This window comes from Polypterus senegalus, chromosome 5 (assembly GCF_016835505.1).
Source record: "Polypterus senegalus isolate Bchr_013 chromosome 5, ASM1683550v1, whole genome shotgun sequence".
NCBI lineage: Eukaryota > Metazoa > Chordata > Cladistia > Polypteriformes > Polypteridae > Polypterus > Polypterus senegalus.
This window is the reverse complement of record NC_053158.1, coordinates 64,387,132-64,408,099: the sequence shown is the minus strand read 5'-3', so window position 1 is coordinate 64,408,099 and position 20,968 is coordinate 64,387,132. Positions and strand designations below refer to the sequence as shown.

At 34.8% G+C, this 20,968-nt stretch overlaps 1 protein-coding gene across 2 annotated transcripts in view; it reads left to right on the top strand.

The window, feature by feature from the left end:
- rock1 (Rho-associated, coiled-coil containing protein kinase 1) overlaps positions 1 to 20,968 on the top strand; it is a 188,801-nt gene that overhangs the window by 156,398 nt on the left and 11,435 nt on the right. For both annotated transcript variants that reach the window (XM_039754719.1, XM_039754718.1), the window contains exons 19-27: positions 1,968 to 2,128; positions 3,631 to 3,815; positions 10,171 to 10,240; positions 10,663 to 10,766; positions 11,020 to 11,185; positions 11,572 to 11,665; positions 11,935 to 12,023; positions 13,234 to 13,422; positions 14,011 to 14,176. In XM_039754719.1, the coding sequence (XP_039610653.1) occupies positions 1,968 to 2,128; positions 3,631 to 3,815; positions 10,171 to 10,240; positions 10,663 to 10,766; positions 11,020 to 11,185; positions 11,572 to 11,665; positions 11,935 to 12,023; positions 13,234 to 13,422; positions 14,011 to 14,176 (1,224 nt within the window). The remainder of the gene's footprint in view (positions 1 to 1,967; positions 2,129 to 3,630; positions 3,816 to 10,170; positions 10,241 to 10,662; positions 10,767 to 11,019; positions 11,186 to 11,571; positions 11,666 to 11,934; positions 12,024 to 13,233; positions 13,423 to 14,010; positions 14,177 to 20,968) is intronic.

Sequence of the window (20,968 nt, the reverse complement as noted above, 5' to 3'; positions counted from 1 at the left end):
TATGAGTTTACCCGAATGATATTGTAAAAGCATTCCATTTGTTCTCACCTCATGTTGTACAGTAATGATACTTTCATTTCTTTTGTGCCATGATTTAGATAAAATTAAATTAAAACTTAAACAGTTCTGTTTCTCATTATGTGGTCTTCTTTCTTTTATTTTTCCTGTAAGCATTTCTCATTTGTGTATAAACTCAATAACTTTACAGAGGTACTTAGATAAAATTAAGTTAAACAAACTCCAGGCACTCTTATCAATTATGGCTAGTCTTATTTTACATTTGTTTATATTTTCATTCCTTTTTTGTTCTGGTTCTTGATCTCGGTTTAATGTTTGAGGAGTACAGGAGTGCTTTGCGAATATTATTACTAGAAATTATAACTCACAGACATCTTCTGACACATTTTGAAATATTTTATTTTATAGCGTGACTTATTTCAAATTGTTTATTTATCCTTCAGCAGCTGGTAAAAATGAAAATCTATAAATCGTTAACCAAAAATTTGAGGTGATGCTGAAGTAAATATTACAGTTTAATTTGTTAACACGTTTTGGATTTTTAAGTGCACTGTTAAATTGGGTTGAGAATTACAGGTGATCCCACAACACAGTATTAACATCTTTCTTTGGTCACAGTCTGTGAATGTTGTGGGTTTTTTTTATGTATTAAAACATTAAATATGGTGGTTCAGGACTGCAATGAATTATTACCATTTTATGTGACCGAAGTTACATTTGAAGTCATATCTCTGTTGGCAAAGATGTGTCTGTTAACCCTAATAAGAACAACCCTGAAATCAATTTATGCCACTTAAATTATTTTTTCATTGTGAAACTGGACCTCAACCATCTCCGCAGTAAGACAGGGAACAATCAGTTATTGTACATTGCTCTGGGTGTTTCCTTGTGAGATGAGTTGTACTGTTTTCAGTAGAATTGTCGATCAGTAGCTGAGTTAAGAATAATAAATATATATATATATGTATATATACTGTATATGTGTGTATATATAATATATACTGTATATACTGTGTTTGCATATGAATGCACTATCGGCCCACTTCCACATCAGACATCCTGGGGCCACACGGAATTGCAGCAGCATGCACCTACACTAACCAAGCCTGAGGTTCACTCTTTTTATATTTCAAAATTCTGCACGCCATAGCCTCATATATATTCATACATACACACACACTGTATGTAATAAACCAGAACTTTCATTTTTGGAACATTAGCTTAACATTTGCTCAGGCAGCTTTAATACAGTTAAACATGATGAGTGAATTGAGTAAATGATTTCTTAATTCTTTGCTGTTTACTTTGATTACATCAGTTTGTGAATCAGAATTCATGTACTCATATAAGCTAGACCATGTATAGCAGGGTAGGACTGTGAAACTGCTTTTAAATTGTATTTTTCTTTTAAGCCTTTTCTTTGCTGCAAAATAGTGAAAGGCAAATTTGACCTATACTCTCCAACATAGACAAATATTGAATGTAGTATTCTTTGTAGCAATGGGCATGTTTATGGTGTGACATATGTTGGAGCATAGAAGGAGTGCATTCAGTTGTGTGTTTCTTCTACATTCTATCAGATGTTGCACTAAAAAGACTAGCACTGTAGCATAGATTCTTTTGGCATGAAGTAGATGTGTCCACAATTTATCAATTTTAGTCTGTGACTGATAATAATATAATACTGTATACATTTTGCCTTAATTTCTACTGTGAGAGAAAACCACTAAGAACCTGTTCAGGCAGACACTATGAATATATTCTATACATGTGTATCTTTGCCAGTAAGATCATGTGTCAGCTGTGAAGCTCTCAGTTCCTGCTTAAATCTACTTGGCTTCTGTTTAAAATACTAAAGAACAGAGTTTTAAAATTGCTAGAAAATTTCCATTTAGCTTTTATCATGACTGACATTTTTAATTTATTTTTTTATCCATTTTGACATTTAGCAATGGAACTGAAAGTGGCAGAGGAGAGTGCAGCACGACTCAAAGCAGAGAATCGGGTTGTGGAAGTAGAGAAACAGTGTTCCATGTTGGAATTTGACTTGAAGCAGTCTGTGCAGAAAATTGAGCAGCTTATGAAGCAAAAGGAGCGACTTGAAGAAGAGGTAAGGGGTACAATTTTCACTTGTGGGTTGATGTGGCGAGTTCTCTTCCTGGTTTGCCACTCTAAGCTCTTTTATTTCATTAAACACATTGCTATAAAATCCTCATGACCAATACAATGTTCATCATAAGCACTTTTTTTAGCTTCTTTACACTGGCTGCCTGTCAGTTTTATTTTAAGATCTTGCTGCTAGTTTTTAAATCTTTACATGGGCTTGCTCCTGCCTATTTATCTGAACTGTGTGTTTTACACCAGCCATCTAGAGTGCATAGATCTTCTGGTCAGTTGTCTCTTGTTGTCCCTCATACCAAGTGTAAAACTAAGGGGGGGCAGAGCTTTTACAGCTGCTGCTCCTCGCCTGTGGAACTCTTTACCTCATCACATAAAGGAGTCATCTACAATTGAACTGTTCAAAACAAGATTAAAAACTCATTTCTATTCATTTGCATTCACTGACCTTCAGTAATACTGATGGTTTCCTCTTTGTGATCATATAACATTATTTCTATTTATTATCTATATTATTTTATGTTTATATATTACTATATGTTTTATTGTTTTAGTTTTTTCTTTTATTCTATTATTGTAAAGCACTTTGGCCGCAGCTTTACTATGTTGTTTTAAATGTGCTATATAAATAAATTGACATTGACTTAAAAAGTCAATAAACTCAATATATATTGTGGGAGCATGCAACCAAATGTACCAAGGTAATTTTAGGGCAGCTGGTCATTATCAAAGGTAAAACAAAGCTAGACTTTATTTAAGAAAAATGAAGATATATCTGTATAAACAAAGTTAAACAATGGTGAATATAATAAGCACCAAATGCTGACATGTATACCAATTAATTAGGTTCATTTTTTTCCATGCAAAATGTAAAACGTCCGTCAGTCTGATGAATTTTATTTCAGGAAATCGAGTTTATTGTTAAATTAAACTTACCTTGCAAACATTTTAATGGAAAAAGAATGTGTGGTGGAGCAACGGATGCTATTACATACAAATGACTGTATTTTTTAAGGTGGAATTGATTTTTAGGTACAAATACTATATTTTTCAATTAGAATTTCCAGTGGTACTGTCCACTGAACAAATATAGTGGGTATCAAAAATCTACCCACTTAATAAAAGTTCTGCTTTTGTCGCTATAGGTGGTGAAATCAAGACAAATGTTCTTATTGTATGAACTTATAACTAAAAGTTAAAGTGAAAAAACTAATCATTTTTATGAAAATAAAGGAAAAAAATCATTCAGCGTTGAATCATTTGTATAGTTAAAATGTTCTTTATGAAAGACAAAAAGGAAGACTAAAAATTTGCTTTAAATTCATCTAGAGGAAAATCATTTTTACTGAGTTTTTCACAGTTGAGGTTGGATCCACTGCAAGCTGCAAGCTCCTTTATTTACATATTTAATGAGTCAGTGTCTTGTTCTCATTTTATATTTTTTATGTCTTATTAAAGGTTACCTTGATATTTTGTATTATTTCTTACCTACAGGTCAGTCATTTGAATGTTAGACTGGAGCAGGAAATGAACAAGCGAGTAATAATGCAAAATGAAGTGAAGAACTGGGCAGTAGAAACTGATAAAGTGAAGGGTTCTGAAAAACAGCTGAAACAGGAAATCAATACATTGTTAGAAGCAAAGAGGTCTCTGGAATTCCAGCTGGCACATCTTAGCAAGTAAGTTGGTTTGCTGAACACAATCATGAGAAAAAAGCACTCTTTAAATCAAGTCTTCTAAATTAGTTAAATACCTAATGGAAATGTATTTCTTTAGCTCTGTCATTATAAAAATGCTATAAGGAACCTAAACAATCAGTATGCAAATGATTTGTAAGAGGACCCACATCTTGGATTTTATATTCAAATTTAGCATGTGTATTTTTCTAACCCATATGTCTGATTTTCAGCTATAGGGGAAAAGGAGATAAGATATATATTAACTCATCATCTCATCCTAAAATAAAATTATTCAAGTTCCTAGATCTGGAATATAAAATAATTTAGTGAAGTGCAGGATATACCAATAATTAATAGGAGAGATCAGAAAGTTTAATTTGATTACAGACTTAAAGTAAAATGTGGGTGGTGTTGAACCTGCAAATACTAATTCATTAATAACATATGTATCATCCTGAAATGAGGCAACATGGTAGCACTACTGTAGTGCTTCTGACACCTCGCAGATCCAGCATTCTAGCTTTGAAACCCATGCCCAGTCATGATCTGTGTGGAGTTTCTTTTTCCTCCTGTGTGTCTGCATAGGTTTTTCCTCCTACATTCCAAAGACATGCAAGGTAGGTTTAAAGACAGCTAAATGAATCCTGTGAGTGTGCTTTTGTGCTTGTGAATAGATTCTTGCATGGGCTGGCACCCTGTCCAGCATTGGTTCATGCCTTGTTCCCACTGCTTCTATGATGGACTCCTACCCACCTATGGTTTTGGATTACATTCAGTGGCCTTGATATTTTTATGTTACAATGTTGAAATGGTTTAAAGTAGAGCTGGGAATTGCTAAAAAAAAACAAAAAACTTATTAATCACAAAATTGTATGGAATTAATCACGATTAATCACATCTAACATTAAAAAATGTAACCATAAAATAAATACATAAATCATGAAGCAAATATACACTGAATCACAAAATTAATGTAGAATCAACACAAAGGAATTTTTTTAAATTTAATGGCATTGTGTAAACCTGACCTTTTAACAAAATGCTACTTGAGAAAGTACACCCTGAATTTGAATTCCTTCTTAAAAGGCAAGCTGAAAAGAAGGCAATTAGAAGATGAGGCCAATATATTAATTCTCAAATTGGTATGGCATATGAGACACAGACATGTCAAAGTAAAATTAAACGATCAAAATTACTGTAGACTTTGAAGGCACTGCTAAAGACTGATTTTAATTGAAATCCTAAGCATCTCTTAAATGGGCAAACATGAAAACTTTTGTTAAAATCACACAAATGCCACCCTCTGTGCTGTTCACCACCATCAACAACTTTATAGTTATACTCTAGAAAAAAGGTTTTCATCTGGTGCACAATGAGAGCTACCCAGGTGTGCTATGTAGGAACGCCTGTATAAGTAAGCAAAGAGATGAAGCAGCCGGAGAAAATGCGTCCAACATGCTCACTAAGTGCTGTGTCTGCAAACACCAACCTCCAAACTGCTTTTTTTTTAGCTGGCAAGTTAAATACAGAGGTTCTAGAAACTTATTTTGGTTTTAGTGCTACACAAAGAAAACATATTTTTCATTTATATGATATGACATTGATTTGATCTTCTTACAGAAATATGACATATTAAAAAAAGAGTGTCATTTTTACCTTCAATACTTTTCTTTAGTATTGCTCCAGGACTGCCTACTATAATCCCCCTTTCCTCCCACTCCCCTGCAGCTATGTCAGTATGTATAAATCAAGGAAATGAATACCAGTACCATGTACTGATATGTGGCAAGGTGTTGTCAAACAAATAATTTGAACTTGTAAATAAAACTTTATTTCTCTGAATTTTTAAAGCTATTGTATAAATATGGTACTGGGTGTGTATGTAATTCTTTAGGTTCACATTTAACATTTTTGTATTTTTGTTTCGTAAACAAAAATATGAAAATGCTGCCCTAGTCAAAGCACTGCCTGATGTGATTGCCTTATGGCTGACCCTGGATGCGACTATATTTTTTAACGCGTTAAGCAGGCCACATTAATTACAAATATTGTGTTAACTTTCCCAGGCCTAGTTTAATGTGGAACTTCTAGTTACTGATATATTTTATCATAGTGGATCCAAATTGGAATCAGTTTTTAATTATATGTTTTTATAATTATAATGCAAATTTGCCATATTTTGATCCATAGTAAAATTCTTTGACTGATCTTAAAATTTCTTCTGGAAACGCAATTTATAGCATAGAATTCTACAGTCACTATAGCTGCTATATTTATACCACCAGTGTGTACATCAAGTTAACCAGTTGTCAGAAACTCCACACAGTGTCATAGCAAGGCTTGTGGCAGCCACCCGTATATTTGGTATCCTGGCTGCAAAGTCGCAAAATGTTATACAGCACTGATGTGCACAAAACCGAATCCAAAAACAGAACTGAGGGAATAAGGAAAAGGTGGAGGCTTTTAAAGGGGAAGACAGGAAGTGAAGTCAGAGGGGTCGGGCTCATAAGGGTCTTCAGCCATAGGCTCAAGCCCAGATGTGACATCAAAGGGGCTGGAGCCGACAAGGTCTTCCTCCATAGGCTCGGAACCCAGAAGAGACGTCAATAGAGCCAGGTGGAATCTCCCGTGGATGGTCTGCAGGAAAGCGAGAAAAAGAATCGGTGCACTCTGCCACATCCCGGTCTTACTCGGAATTACCCTTACTCAAGCCCTTTAGCTGCCTCACATGCGCACGTGTGTGGCACAGTATATCATAATAAAATGGCAATTTAATTTTAGATTTTACTTTTGCATCTTAATTTGAATCTCCTATCCTCCAGTATCTTTTTGGACTTTAGACATTATTCCATACAAGATAAGATAGCATTAGTAACTTATACAAGTTATTTATTGCTCTATGTGATCTATGTTTTATTATCACTAAGACTAAGTCACCAAGGATGCATAATGAGTATCGGTGATTGCTGTATGTTTTTATGCTCGGTAAATCTCACTTCAAAAAACTACTACCCAGCTTAGTTAATGCATTAGCCCATTGCATTGTCTTAATTATAGATAAAAGTCAGGGATCATATCTAATTAGAGAGACTGTTTTCTTGTTCTGGTCAGGTCAGGTTGGGGAGTATTCACTGGAACAGCACGTTGCCACACCAACCACATAACGAAACAGCTTGGGATCCTGGTTGGCAATCCCCCAGGTAGGCACACGGTCCAGTCCCATCCTCCAGAAATGAACATCTATCTGCCGCAGGCAGGTGTTATGTGGGCGTCCCCTTGGCCTGGTCTAGCCACTCGGGTCTTCAACAATGAGGATCCTGCAAGCCGGATCACACTCAGGGGATCGTGCCACATGGTCTTATGGCGTTTTTCCACTGCATAGTATGGCACAGCACGGTTCAGTACAGCTAACCTTGGTTCGGCTCAGTTCGCGTTTCGACTGCAGTTTAGTACCACTTTAGAGTGGGCGGGATTATTCACGTGTCGTTTTAGTTGCGCCGCCTCTACTGCCGTGACATCATCGTAAGCGTGCCTGGCGACCTCCTGAAAAACTTTTTCATTCCGCGTCGCCCCATCCAGCTCTCGCTGGATCCGCTCCTCTGTTACCAACGAGAGGAACGTCTGTACTTCCTCAATAGACCACGAAACAGACATTTTTGGTTAAAACAAAATGGTGCGTCCGAACCTTCGCTGGCTGTGCTAAAAATCTAGCGGGTCTGTTGTGTCTCGTGTCGCAAGTTCAGTGACGCAGTAATGACGATTTTCTCCGGCCAATCAGTGACCAGCAGAGTTTACACGTCACATTTTGGTAACGGTTCGGTGCACTTGGAACCTCGGCTGAGGTGGTACTAAAAAAAGGACCAGGTACTGTTCCCAGTGGAAAACCCCCCAAAAGTGAGCTGAACTGAACCGTGTCGTGCCGTACTATGCAGTGGAAAAGCGCCATTAGTGCCATAACTGACACTCCCTCACAATGCAGGTAATGTGCCTCATTTAAGACTCCATGAGCAACTGCTCATTTGACACAAATCAAACCACAAACCCCTTTCCAGCGACCTCGTGACCCCCCCATGCTCTCCCAATCCGTCTTCTAACTTCATAGGAAGAGTCACCAGAGACATGAATGTTACTGCCGAGGTAAGTAAACCTCTTGACAAGGTCAAGACTCCGCAGACAGACACACTGCTGATGGCTGTGCCTAAGAGGTTAGTAAAGCCCTGGATATTCATTTTTATCCAGGACTCTCGCAAGCCCAGACACTCTGACTCCTCACTCAGTCTCTCAGATGTCTTGATCAGAGCCTCTATTGACTCTACAAAGATCACATCATTTTCAGCAAAGTCAAGATCAGTGAATCTTTCTTCACCAACAGATACCCCACAGGTACCCACAGTTGTACAATACAATACAATTTATTTTTGTATAGCCCAAAATCACACAGGAAGTGCCGCAATGGGCTTTAACAGGCCCTGCCTCTTGACAGCCCCCCAGCCTTGACTCTCTGAGAAAACAAGGAAAAACTTCCAAAAAAACCTTGTAGGGAAAAATGGAAGAAACCTTGGGAAAGGCAGTTCAAAGAGAGACCCCTTTCCAGGTAGGTTGGGCGTGCAGTGGGTGTCAAAAGAAGGGGGTCAATACAATACAATACAATACACAGAACAGAACAAATCCTTAATACAGCATAAAAAATAAATGTTTTAGAAGTACAGAGCAGAATTTAACAGTAGATGATATCACATAATAAGATTTGGATATTTTTAGAGTCCTGCAGACCTCATCCATCAAGCTGCCTCCCCCATTTGGCCATTCCACGGCTAAAACAGTGCTGGGCCAGCCAATCCGATGAAAGGACCCCTCTTTCCCATGATTCCTGCGATCCTCCATCAGGGATGACTTTACCATAGGCAGGCAAACAACTTGGCAGGTGGGCCGTGTAGATGGCATGTGATGTTTATGCACAAATCAGAAGTTTTGTTTCACTCTGTGCTCATTGAAATAGTTTAAATTATGAATGTATTCTCTAAATTTCAAAATTCCAAAACTGATGGGCATATTGATTTTGTAATTGTATGTTGCGCACACATTTACTGACTTTTATGCTTTACATCTTTATTTTTATGTATTAGAACTGAATTCAAAGCAGTGGTATAACTTTAATTATATTACTACCTTTATCAAGTTTTTTTCCAGTATTGTCCACTCCTTTGTACTACTTATTGCACAGGTTATTCTGACATTGGGCCACAGAGGTACAGCAGCATGCACTGAATTTCTTGCTGTTTCATTGCAAAAATCCAAATCCAAATAGAATTGTCATTGTTACTTTATAAACTAGATTGTCTGCAGTCAGTGTGTTTCTTTTTCCACACCTTATTAAACTAGTTTTGAATACATTTGTCACCAAAGGTAGTGGAATGTGGCATTGGATAGTATTAATGCCAAGCTTACCAACTACTAGCTATATGGTTTAAGTATGGCTCCAATGTATGATGAAAAAAGAGGAGTGTACCTATTGAATTGGCAATTCGGGATCCAACAGAAGTCAGCTGCATAACAAATGAAATTCCAGAGTCCAAATAAGTTCATTTTAAAAAAAGTTGTACTGAAAATTCAAAAAAGAACAGAGCACAAAAATTCCCAAAATAAGATACAGAAAGGAAAAAAGTTTTTTTCTCTGTTTCATTACAATCTTAGCTTTCCCATGTTAAACATCAGTTGCATTCTACACTTAAAGTCCCCCATGCCTTGACAACTGCAAGGCAGAACATAGACTACACTAGTGTCTCATCAGAATGGTAAGCACTAAATTAGAATATTCTATATACAAGTTAGTTTGTTGGGTTTATAACAGAGCCTTCCATTGCCTGTGTAGTAATACAGTATATAGACAACATTTTAACATAACTAGGTAAATACTTATATAAATCTAACATAACCTAACTAACTAAAAAGTGGCTCTTACACAGAGGATTATAGAGCGCGCCTTATCTGAAAATAGAAACATTTCAGGAGAGGAGTTGCAGGTAAATATAAATTGTAAATAAATTAATGAATGTTAAGAGTGCACCTTTTTTAAGTCATGTTAAAATTCTGCTAAAAAGAAAATTCTGGTTTATTTTCATGTTTTGTTAATGGCATTACTTTGGCTAGTAATGTTATTATTGCCTAAAATTTTAAATGTTGGATTCCGTCCCTTTTATTGGTGATTGGAAATGGATGGAAAGCACTGTTCAAAATATTATTCTGCGTCTCAGCTATGGTATATTTTGCATTAAAGTATATTCTGCAAATAGAAAAAACACTTCCTGCTGTTTGTGTAAGGATGTTTGCATTAATAAATATTTTTCCTTTTAAGACAGTACAGAGGAAATGAGGGTCAGATGCGAGAACTTCAGGACCAACTTGAAGCAGAGCAATATTTCTCAGTAAGTACAAATCACATTAACAAAAATTACCAAGGCATTTTTAATAATAAAGGAAATGAGCAATGGCACTTGGCTTCATACTAATAGCATATGCATAAATATGTAGGAACTTTAGTTGAAGAATTTCACTTATGGTTTTATTACTGTAATTGTGAAAGAGGATACTTTTTATCCTGGTTGAAATTGGAGAAATGTGAGATTCTCTACTATATCTTAATGAATGAAATATAAGTTTATTTTGTTAAACATAAGTACTAATCATCAGTTTATGTGGGGTAAGGTAGCACTTTTTTCAGAGCTTTATGTAATAGCCTAAATAAATTGCATATCAAAGAATAATTATACAAGTAGGTATAATACATAGCATACTAAGCAAATAGCATTTGAACTATTCATGAGAAATAATATTTTTGTTTATTAAGACACTGTACAAGACCCAGGTCAGAGAGCTGAAAGAGGAGGTTGAAGAGCGAAGCAAGCAAATACAGGAATTTCAGAAAAAAGTCCAGGATTTAGTTAATGAAAGGTAAATGATATCCAATGTATTACAAGAATTTTCTTTGATATATATGGTATTTTTCACATTCACATTTTGCCAAAACAGTAGTTTTCAGTTTTTTCTTCTTTTGCATATTTGAATACATACTTTGTGAAATACTGTACAGTTGAAGCATTTTGTGTTTGTTTATATACTGTTTTTATTATTTATCATTTTAGATGCTAAGCTCTCTTTAGGCCCTTTGTAATAATATTACTAATGGAGGCATTTTGTTTCTCAGGGATTCCCTTTCGGCACAGCTGGATCTCACATTTACCAAGGCTGAGTCAGAACAGCTGGCACGGGCACTGCAGGAGGAACAATATTTTGAACTAACTCAGGAAAGCAAAAAGGCAGCAACTAGGCACAAGCAGGAGTGCACAGAAAAAGACCACATTATTATTATGGTAAGTCATCACTTGCAGAATAATGTCAGTTTATTTGTTCTAAGTTTAGAAATGTTTGAGTCTGAAAATACTATAAATTTAGAATTCAGATAAGTTCATATTATCCAGTATTAATATATGAATAATATTTGTCAGCATTAATATATTCTGTACATTTTTGTTTATTATCTTGATACAGTCAATAGTGCTAATAAGTTTGGTTATAGAATAACTATTGTTATTCATCAGACTATTCCTGACTTTTTCCAGGAAGGTTTAACACATAATCAAGAATGCTCTGTTTCTATTCAGATAGTTTGTGAACACAGTTTTTGAAAATGTATTCAGTGGGTTTCAGAGAAGTATTTACTTTTTATTTATTATAATGTTGTCTTCTTATTGTATAGCTTGAAGAGTCAAATAAAACTCTGACCAAAGATGTGGAAAACTTAACAAAAGAAAAAGCTGATCTTAATGAGAAGGTGAAGACACAACTGGAAGGTGATTATGTTAAAAATCATTTTTGTGCAGGCCTTTATCCATGCAGGTGATGTAGTGGTAGCACTGCTGTCTCGCAGTAAGGAGATCACGGGTTTGCAGTGTGGGTTGCATCTTGCGTCATCCCAGCATGGAGAGTGCTTTGAGTAGTGAAGAACGAACTATTATAAATGTAAAAAATTATTATTAATTATTATTGTCTGTAATGATATCTTGAATGTTTTTCTTTTGAGACTTAATGTTGACAATGAGGTTTATTTTCATTTTTATAGAATTTGAGAGAGAAAAAGAAGAGCTTTCTACATCTGTTAAAAATAATTATGAGAAGATACTCAATACAGAGCGCACTCTCAAAACACAGGTATTCATAATTGTGTTAGACTTTCTTTTTGTTTGGCCCTTTTTCATAGATTAATAACAATTGCAACTATTTAAAAATAATAATGTCTATAAAACTTGATTAATCTGTTTTCTGCACCAAAGTCATGTTCTTGTTAGACTGTAACATATCCTCACAGTAGAAGTCAGATTGCAGTAATTAATGTTTGTACAGCATACCAGTGTATTTCGGGGCATATTTATACATACTCAGGCTGAGGCATTTTAAAATAACTAGTTGACCAAGTAGAATTTCTTGGGACTGTGGAAAAACACACACATGAAGAACACATAAGTAATTTCCTTTGTGCTTAATAAATTTCATATATTATTGGCATCTGAAATAGGAATCAAAACTGGTTTCAAGAGCTGTTGCTATCTCTACATTTTTATGGTACTCTTGTCTCAGATGTCTAGTTACAGATATTTAAATGAATGAGAAGTAAATAATTGACAAGCACAGACTTTAGCAGTTTAGCCATAAACACAGTCTTCAGCCTTGTAGTCATGCTTCTGTATCACAGGAGTGTAGACAAAATGATGATTGTGGGTTTTCAGAGGAAAGAAGATATCAGAACACCTTAAAAAGGTAAAAGTTATTTACTCAAAATATCTGTGCCAGCACATAAAAAAAAATAATCTTGCAAGCAGTGTAGTTTTGGAGTAATATCCTAATTGAATTACATATCACATTTGGCAGCCAGCAAAACTACTGTCTGAAAAAATACCTCTTATATGCAGATAAACCAGAGAATATTAAACTTCCTGCAGAAGTGCATTATATTTAAAATAGTTATAGTGGTACATCTTGCTGAATGTCATTTGTATAAGTAACAATATATATTCATTTTTTATTTAAATGTTAACTGTTGGTACATTTTTTATTTTCTCCAAAAGTTCTGAGTTTATTACAGGACATAATTAAAATTGCAATGTTATGACTACTGTATGTAAAATATGCCATTATTATTAATTTTGAAGTTTAACAGTTAAAATAAGAAACACTGAACTTTATTTATTCTGCATTTGTTTTTTTTTTCTTCAGTAAAATGTTCATGAAGATAATTTTGTTCTGCACAATGCATTAATAGAGTATGCTTGAAAATAAGTTACAGATATCTAAACATTTTTAATTCTCAATTCATAGTAATATTTATTTTAATAATAAATACAACTGTTAATTGATTTTGCAGGCTGTCAACAAGTTAGCAGAAATTATGAATAGAAAAGACATGAAAATGGACAGGAAAAAAACTAGCAATGCAGATCTACGAAAGAAAGAGAAGGAAAATAGAAAGTTGCAATTGGAACTGATCCAGGAGAAGGAAAAATTTAACCATATGGCTGTAAAATACCAGAAAGAGTTGAATGAGATGCAGGCGGTAAGCTTTACAAGGCTATAGAGTTCTGTATTTTTGCATATTATTAGTTTAGAAACATTTTATTTTTAATTCAAACATAATCATAAAATGTCTTTAAAAGTAACATTAAAAATTTGCATTTTTTATTCACAACAAAAAATTGTTACTTAGCATTTTAAGTTCTCTTAATTTTTTTATCGGGTTGGAATGAGATGGCATAGAGAACTGCCAATTTATCACAAACGCATTTAATAATCGCAGTATATGTGGCTCAGTTTGTAATGATTTGTTTTCAGTTTGACATTTCAAAGTTTTTAATCTGATGATCTGTGTTTAAGTAAATCCATTATAATTCATTGGGGATGGAGAATGTATTGGTTAACAAGCACTGTGTGTGCACATGTATGTATATACATATACTGTTAAACACTAGTGAATGTTTTTTTCTGTAGGCTTTGATTCTTCTTGTCCCAGTTCACCCACACTCTGCATGCTGAAACTTAAATTATTTTAATATGCTTATTACAAGACTGGTCATAGAAGACCTTAAATTAATTTTAGTTAACAACTTACCCTTTGTATTTTGTGTTGATTCATTTGCTTTAATAGCAATTAGCGGAGGAGAACAACTACCGTACTGAGCTACAGATGCAATTAGACAGTAAAGAGAGTGACATTGAACAACTACGCCAGAAAGTTAATGACTTACAGCTCAGAATGGACAACTCTAGTGTAGCCAGTCTGCAGCCTGATGAGGCAGATGGCAATTTACCAGGTAAGAGAACAGAAAGTAATCTTGGGGAAGTTTTATTAATTCTTCATAATAAAATTAAGGTTTGGTGTGTATTTCTGTTTTACATCTAATCAATCCTTTCTGTTACATTCTTGTTTTAGTAAGGTTTACTCTGCCCAATAAAGTGTTTTTGTGTTGTTGAAGATTTAATATGATTATCAAAAGTGCTGCATTGATATGTCTTACCTTGAATGAGTCAGGCAACAATTATTCTGTTTGGTTTAATCATTGGAAGAATTCAACTGTGCCTTTACTAAATTGCAAGAAAATATGTATATGTCATTGGTTAATGACACTTAAAGAAAACAGCAACTTTAATAGTCGTGTAGAAGAAAATAGTGAAACTGGTTTAAGTGAGTTTAGCAGAGCTCAGTTGCATTCTGTTAACTGTTGGAATTCTGTTATTCCTTTGTTAGTTTAGCTGTTATGTTTAAATCACATAGTAAATGTGAGTTTGTCGATGTTAGTAGTCACTTAATCATCATAGGCTTGTTTATGGCAGATGTTATTTACAAATCTAGCAATGGAAGATGACTTTTCAGGGTAAACATATGGTTTTGTGCATTCACTGTACTTCCTTTTGAGGTACAGCACCCTCCCTTCCTGTCACATAGCAAGTACTTGCAACAGTGGTGCTATACTGCATTGAAGTCGCAATTTTTGGCAGCAAAATAATGTTTTTCTCTACATTCACCAGTGTTTTTGTCAGTTATGTTAATCTTTGCAATTTATACAGCAAACAATTCCATCAGTTTTTAACCCCTAATAAAACTGCAATAACCTGTCTTTATCTACTGAAGTGAGAAATGCAAGTTTCTGTTAGTTGCACCCATTGAGAACGGAATGTAATCCTGTTGGTTACCCATTTTTTTTGTTACTGAAAGAACAAATGTGGCCACTTTCATTTTCTAAATGAATATAAAGTGGAAGTTAGTATTGTTTTTAAAAAAGTGGCATCAGCTGCATCTTTCTCAGTTTTTTGAATACTCACTTCCATCTAGATCATGTCTTTAAAAATGATCAGTTTTTCAGGAATGCTTTTCAGAATGGTTTATTATATATGAATACTCCAAAGAATAAAAATTGTGACACCTTTCACTATTGTCAGTCTGCAGCTGTGAACTGCTACAGTTACATTTGGAGAAACTAAAAATTCAATTTCTGTTTTCCCTATTAGTTTTTTTTTTTTTTCTTTCCAGATGAGGATGTTGATGATGTTGGAACATGTCTTTTTTTATTCCTTAGGTGCTTAGTCAGTATATAATGTTCTAGGAAAGCTATATTACAGGATTGTGAATACACAGTTAGAGGGTCTTTTTGTAGAATCTGTAAGTTCAGTCCTTTAATATTGATACATGTCTTACCACACATTTACATTTGTAAAGATCGTTATCTCAAAATAAATGTATAGATATGATCAGCTTGTTAAGTACTGGTAGTGCAGGTTGAGTATCCCTAATCCGAAATTCCAATTGACGTCACCTGTGTAGCCTCAGGTTTTTTTGTTTTTTTTTTTCTCTCTACTGAGTGCAAGTAAACTACATATGTGCAGCTTCCAAATGCAGTAATTCATTTTGAGGCCCTGGGGTAAAGCAGGGAGTGGAATGGACTGGTCCTCCATGAAGCATTGAATGCCACAAAGCTACTGTACATGAACAATGATGGGTAAGCAGGTCAGGGATTACGGGGATACGGTTGTTTCCCATGAAGCACCACGAAGCTAGAATACACAATTGACGACCGTGGTTAGGGTCCCCTATGAAGCAGCGGCGCCACAAAGTATCATCACTTAATCAGGAATGATGAGACTCCCCAAGTAGCATTGGAGAGAAAAATGATAACACCTGTGCAGCAGTTCAAAAGTGCTGAGCCTCATCTGTAAAAGAAATATATATATATATATATATATATATATATATATATATATATATATATATATAGATGTCAAAAATGGAAAATTCTACACCAGGAGTCTTATTTGTAAAGCTGTTTGGATTCAGCTGTGCAGATATGCGTACATCCAAAAAACAAATCTGATTAATAAAACCTGGTTTATGCATATTTCTTCACAGTTTACCTTTATAAATCACTTTCTAAAATGTGCATATGTGAATGTGCCTTAAAACTCGTCTTGGCACTGTAGATGACTTGTGTGTTAAGGGAATGCCACTGCTTACAGTCAGCAAAAAGAGCTTCATTCTTACTAGATGCCCTTATTACAATATGAGTGCCCCAGTTAAATTAGGAAAATTACCACAAATTGCCTTTTTATGATGGCAAATATATGTAATGTTTTATGTATGTACATCAACACCATATGAAAACTTGATCTAGTATCCTATTGGTGGGTTAATGGCTTCCAGCAAAGTGTGTGTGATGGAGTGAAAGTTGGCTGAAATAGTCATAACTTATTGGCCAGATCCTTGGGAAGTGACAACAGGTAGCCTATATAAACTGACAAAAAACAAAAAAAAATCTTCAGTTCAAACACACAGTACCTTTTTAAAGAGAATTCCAACAGAGTCTGTATATTATATTCATCACTTATGTGGTTTAATATGTTTGTCAGTCAACACACATTATAATGAGGTCTCAATGATGTGAATTATTATACAGGTGAGTCTTCACTTAACTTTCATTTAGCTTGTTTGACTGTATTTCCCTGCTGGATCACATGTGTCCCCAAGATATCTTATTATGTATATACAAATATTGCAAAACTTGAAAATATACTAAATACTTGCCCCAGGTATTTTGGATTAGAGATACTCAACTTGTATTTTTCTCAATAATATATGCAAATATTTCATCTAGCTTTAATCACTAATAATGATAATAACTTAGAAACTGTCATTCTCTGCACTTCTTGTTTTTATGGGACTGTTTCAAATAAAGACAAATAAGGACAAATAGAATTGAATGGAATTCTCTGTACTTCTGACAATTTAACTTGCCTGGTTGTGAGGAGTACAGCATGCCTGTTGGAAACTGAGTAGGTGAGAGAAGCCATGTTTGAATCATGTTTTCAGGCCATATAGAGCAAAATGTTGGCAGCAGTGCTACTGTAAGGAAGACAAATAGACATAATGAGAATAAATTCACACACACAAACACACCTATGTATATTATAAATATAGAATTGGACATACTCTATATAATGGACATTAGATTACTTCAATAAATTGGTGCTTTTCATGTGTGTCGGTGATGATGTGGGCTAATACAGGTCTATTGTATGAGCTGATTTGGGTCCAAGTACATTTGTATTTCATGTGTTTCATTATTACAGCATGTACCTTACCAAAGGTCAAAAGGCTTCACAGTATTTGTGTTGTGAAAGTCATTCAATAATTTGAACTGCTCTTAGTTAAACCGCTAGATGATCGGGAGGTTACGACAATACTAAGCAAAAGTCACCAGATGTGCATTCCAGGGGCACTTCTAAAGGCCAACAGAATATTGTTTGTGACTAGCTTTGTTTTTAAAAATTTTAGTTTACACCAATGAAAAATATCAAAAAAGAAAAATGAACTCCATCTTAAAAGATTCAGACTTTTTAAAATTGTACTGCTTCTTGTTAACATTTACTCAGGTTTATGTTTTGGTTAGATTATGCTTTATTTTAGAATAGTCTAAAAACAGTGCTTGGAACACTCTCAAGAGTACTAACTGCACAAATTTGAATTAAGATGAATTGCTATATTTAATCACAACACCTAGTGTTCGAGTGCTAAAATACTGAACTTCTTTCTTGTCTTTCATCCTTCTTGTCTAGTTGTTCCTGTTTGCTCTCCTTATCTTTGTATCTTCCATTCTTGTTCCTCTGTGAGTAACCAGAAGGCCTGAGGTCCCTTTCTATCTTTGCCTGATGTGTGAAGCTGATTGTTTATTTGACTTTCTTTTATGTTTATCTAGAATGCATCTTCAAGTTTAATGCTTCTGAAATGCATTTGATAACATTGTCTTTATCTTCACACATTTATTTATATACTTAATTATAATATTTATGCATGCTAATTGTTTAGTTTTTTTTTTTAATGAATAGGGTGGCATGCTTATACAGTACATATATTTACTGTACTAAATGTGCTTCTCCAATAATTAAAAGAGAATGCATGGCTTTTAAATCCTTTTATCTGTCCTTAGTTTTTTAAAATAGTCTCAAGATCTCAATGATTTATGTTTTCTATAGACGGGAATATAAATAATTAATCTTGTTGTCTGGATTAATATAAATCTGTTATATTAAAATTAATGGAGTAAAAAATAAAGCAAGAGAAATAAGGTAAGCTCAACATTAAAATCATGTGCAGTCCTTTATGGTTTAATATAATAAAATAAACTATTGTTAGTCATATTTATACTGGCAAAAGCGAAAATTGAAGAACCATAGGGATGTTATCTGATTTTCATCAGTTTGGCACAAATGATGGGACTGATTAATGAAACAAATATTTGCATAAACAAGGCTCTAAAGCTAAAGTGGCATGTTTGACCATTATGTAACTTTAAATCAGTTTAGGGCTGGATAATTTCTTGCAGGATGTCATTCTGCCGTTGCTCAGTACTCCAGGTCATCTGAACCACAGTTTTGAATAGATAGTTTTGAAAAGAGGGGTATATCTGTGTCTGACTTCATTGCTGAACTTGGGGTATTTTGGCTAATGTCATAGAGGCAATAGGTAATGGTCTGTCTTGTGACAGTTAATGTTAGTATAGTATGCATTTTTATTTAAAAATTCACCTGCTTTACGATTTGTAGTTGTGCCAGTGTTCCTTGTCTGTCATTTTTTGGATGGTTTTGTCCACAGGGCTGTGAGTTTGTGAATCTTCAGCTATCTACTGATGTCACACAGACTGCACAATGCAAGTATTGTGCCCAGTTCTCACTGCATCATCTCAGATTGAAATGGCAATAATAATATGACACTTTTAGAACAGTGCTTTTCTCCAAATTCTGGGTATGCTCTGTTGAGAGATGTTTGCTTTTCACTTAGACAAGAGCTGAGCTGTCCACGTTATGTTAAGTCGTGTTTTGTGTAGAAATTAGCTTCTTTAATTAGTGATAAGACAAAGGTCTGTGTTTAACCCATTTGGTACCCACCCCCAATAGAAATTAAGACAAATAGATTCAGGTATATAAGTATTTGGACAGTGACATAATTTTCATAATTTTGGCTCTATACACCACCATAATGTATTTGAAATAAAGCAATTAAGATGTGATTGAAGTATAGGCTTTCAGCTTTAATTCAAAGGGTTTAATAAAAATATTGTATGAGCTGTTTAGAAAAGACTTCCATTTTTATACATGGCCCCCTGATTTCCTGGGGCTCAAAAGTGTTTGGAAAAACTAACATAATCATAAATATAATGATCATTTTCAGTATTTGGTTGAAAATTCTTTACAGTCAATGACTGTCTGAAGTCTGGAACCCATGGCCATCTCCATGTGCTGTGTTTTCACTCTAGTGATGCTTTGCTAGTCCTTTACTGCATCTGTCTTCAGTTGCTGCTAGTTTGTTGGACTTTCTGCCAGCAGTTTTGTCCTCAGGAACTGAAATGAATGTCCAATTGGGTTGAGGTCAGTTGACTGACTTGGCCATTGAAGAACATTCCACTTCTTGGTTTTGAAAAGCACTTGGTTTACTTTCACAGTATGTTTTTGGGTCATTGACCATCTGTACTGTGAAGTGATGTCTGATTAGTTCTGCAGCATTTGGCTGAATCTGAGCAGATAGTATAGCTCTGTATACTTCAGAATTCATCCTGTTACTTCTGCCACCAGCCATATCATCAATAAACATTAGTGACTGACTTCCAATTACAGTCATGCATGATCATGCCATAAAACTACGTCCAGTATGTTTTACAGATGATGTGGTATTCATGACACCATGAGCCATTTCTTCTCTTCTCCATACTCTTCTCTTCCCATCATTCTGGTATATATTGATCTTAGTTTCCTTTGTCCAAAGAAAACTGTTCCAGAACTGGACAGGCTTTCAAAAAATGCTTTCTGGCAAAGCCTATGCTTGAGGTTTACCAATGGTTTGCTCCTTTTAGTAAGCCCTCTGTCTTTCCTTTCTTGGAGTCTTCTCTTGAATGTAGCCAATGATAGGCCTACCTCCCAGTGAGTGCTCTTGGTTTTGTTAAATTTTGTGAAGGGGTTCTTCTTCACAAAGGAAAGAATTCTGCAGTCATCCAGCACAGTTGTCTTCTGTGGTTTTCCACAGCCCGGTTTTTGAGTTTTGTGTGAAATTATGTCAGATTTGGCTTTTTTCTCTGTTTTTTTTGTGGTGTTCCAATGCACATAAAGGTAATAAACATGTGTATACCAAAACATTTGTAATTGCAACAATTTTCTGGAAGAAATGGTGCATTTTCTGGGAAAATTCCAGGGGTGCCAATAATTTCGGCCATGACTGCATGTTTGTAGGTAGTAGGGTGTCCACAGTTAGCCAAGTGGCATGTTCAAGTCTGATAGAACTTTATAAGTCAAGTCAAGGAGTAAACCCTGTTTTTAGTATATATTTAAGACATAATACGGATAATGCATTTCTTTTTATTTAACTAATTGGGCTTTGCTTCCTTTAAGCAAACTGTATAGACTTTATATCTTTCCTATAATGGATAAGTAAACTTAAATTCAGCCACTAAAAATGATGTAGATATAAGCATTGACTCCCTGAAATCTCACACTGAAGTGAAAGATAATCATTACACACAGCAGTAACAGCAGTGTGTTTGTTTTCCATTCAAACATGAACTGAA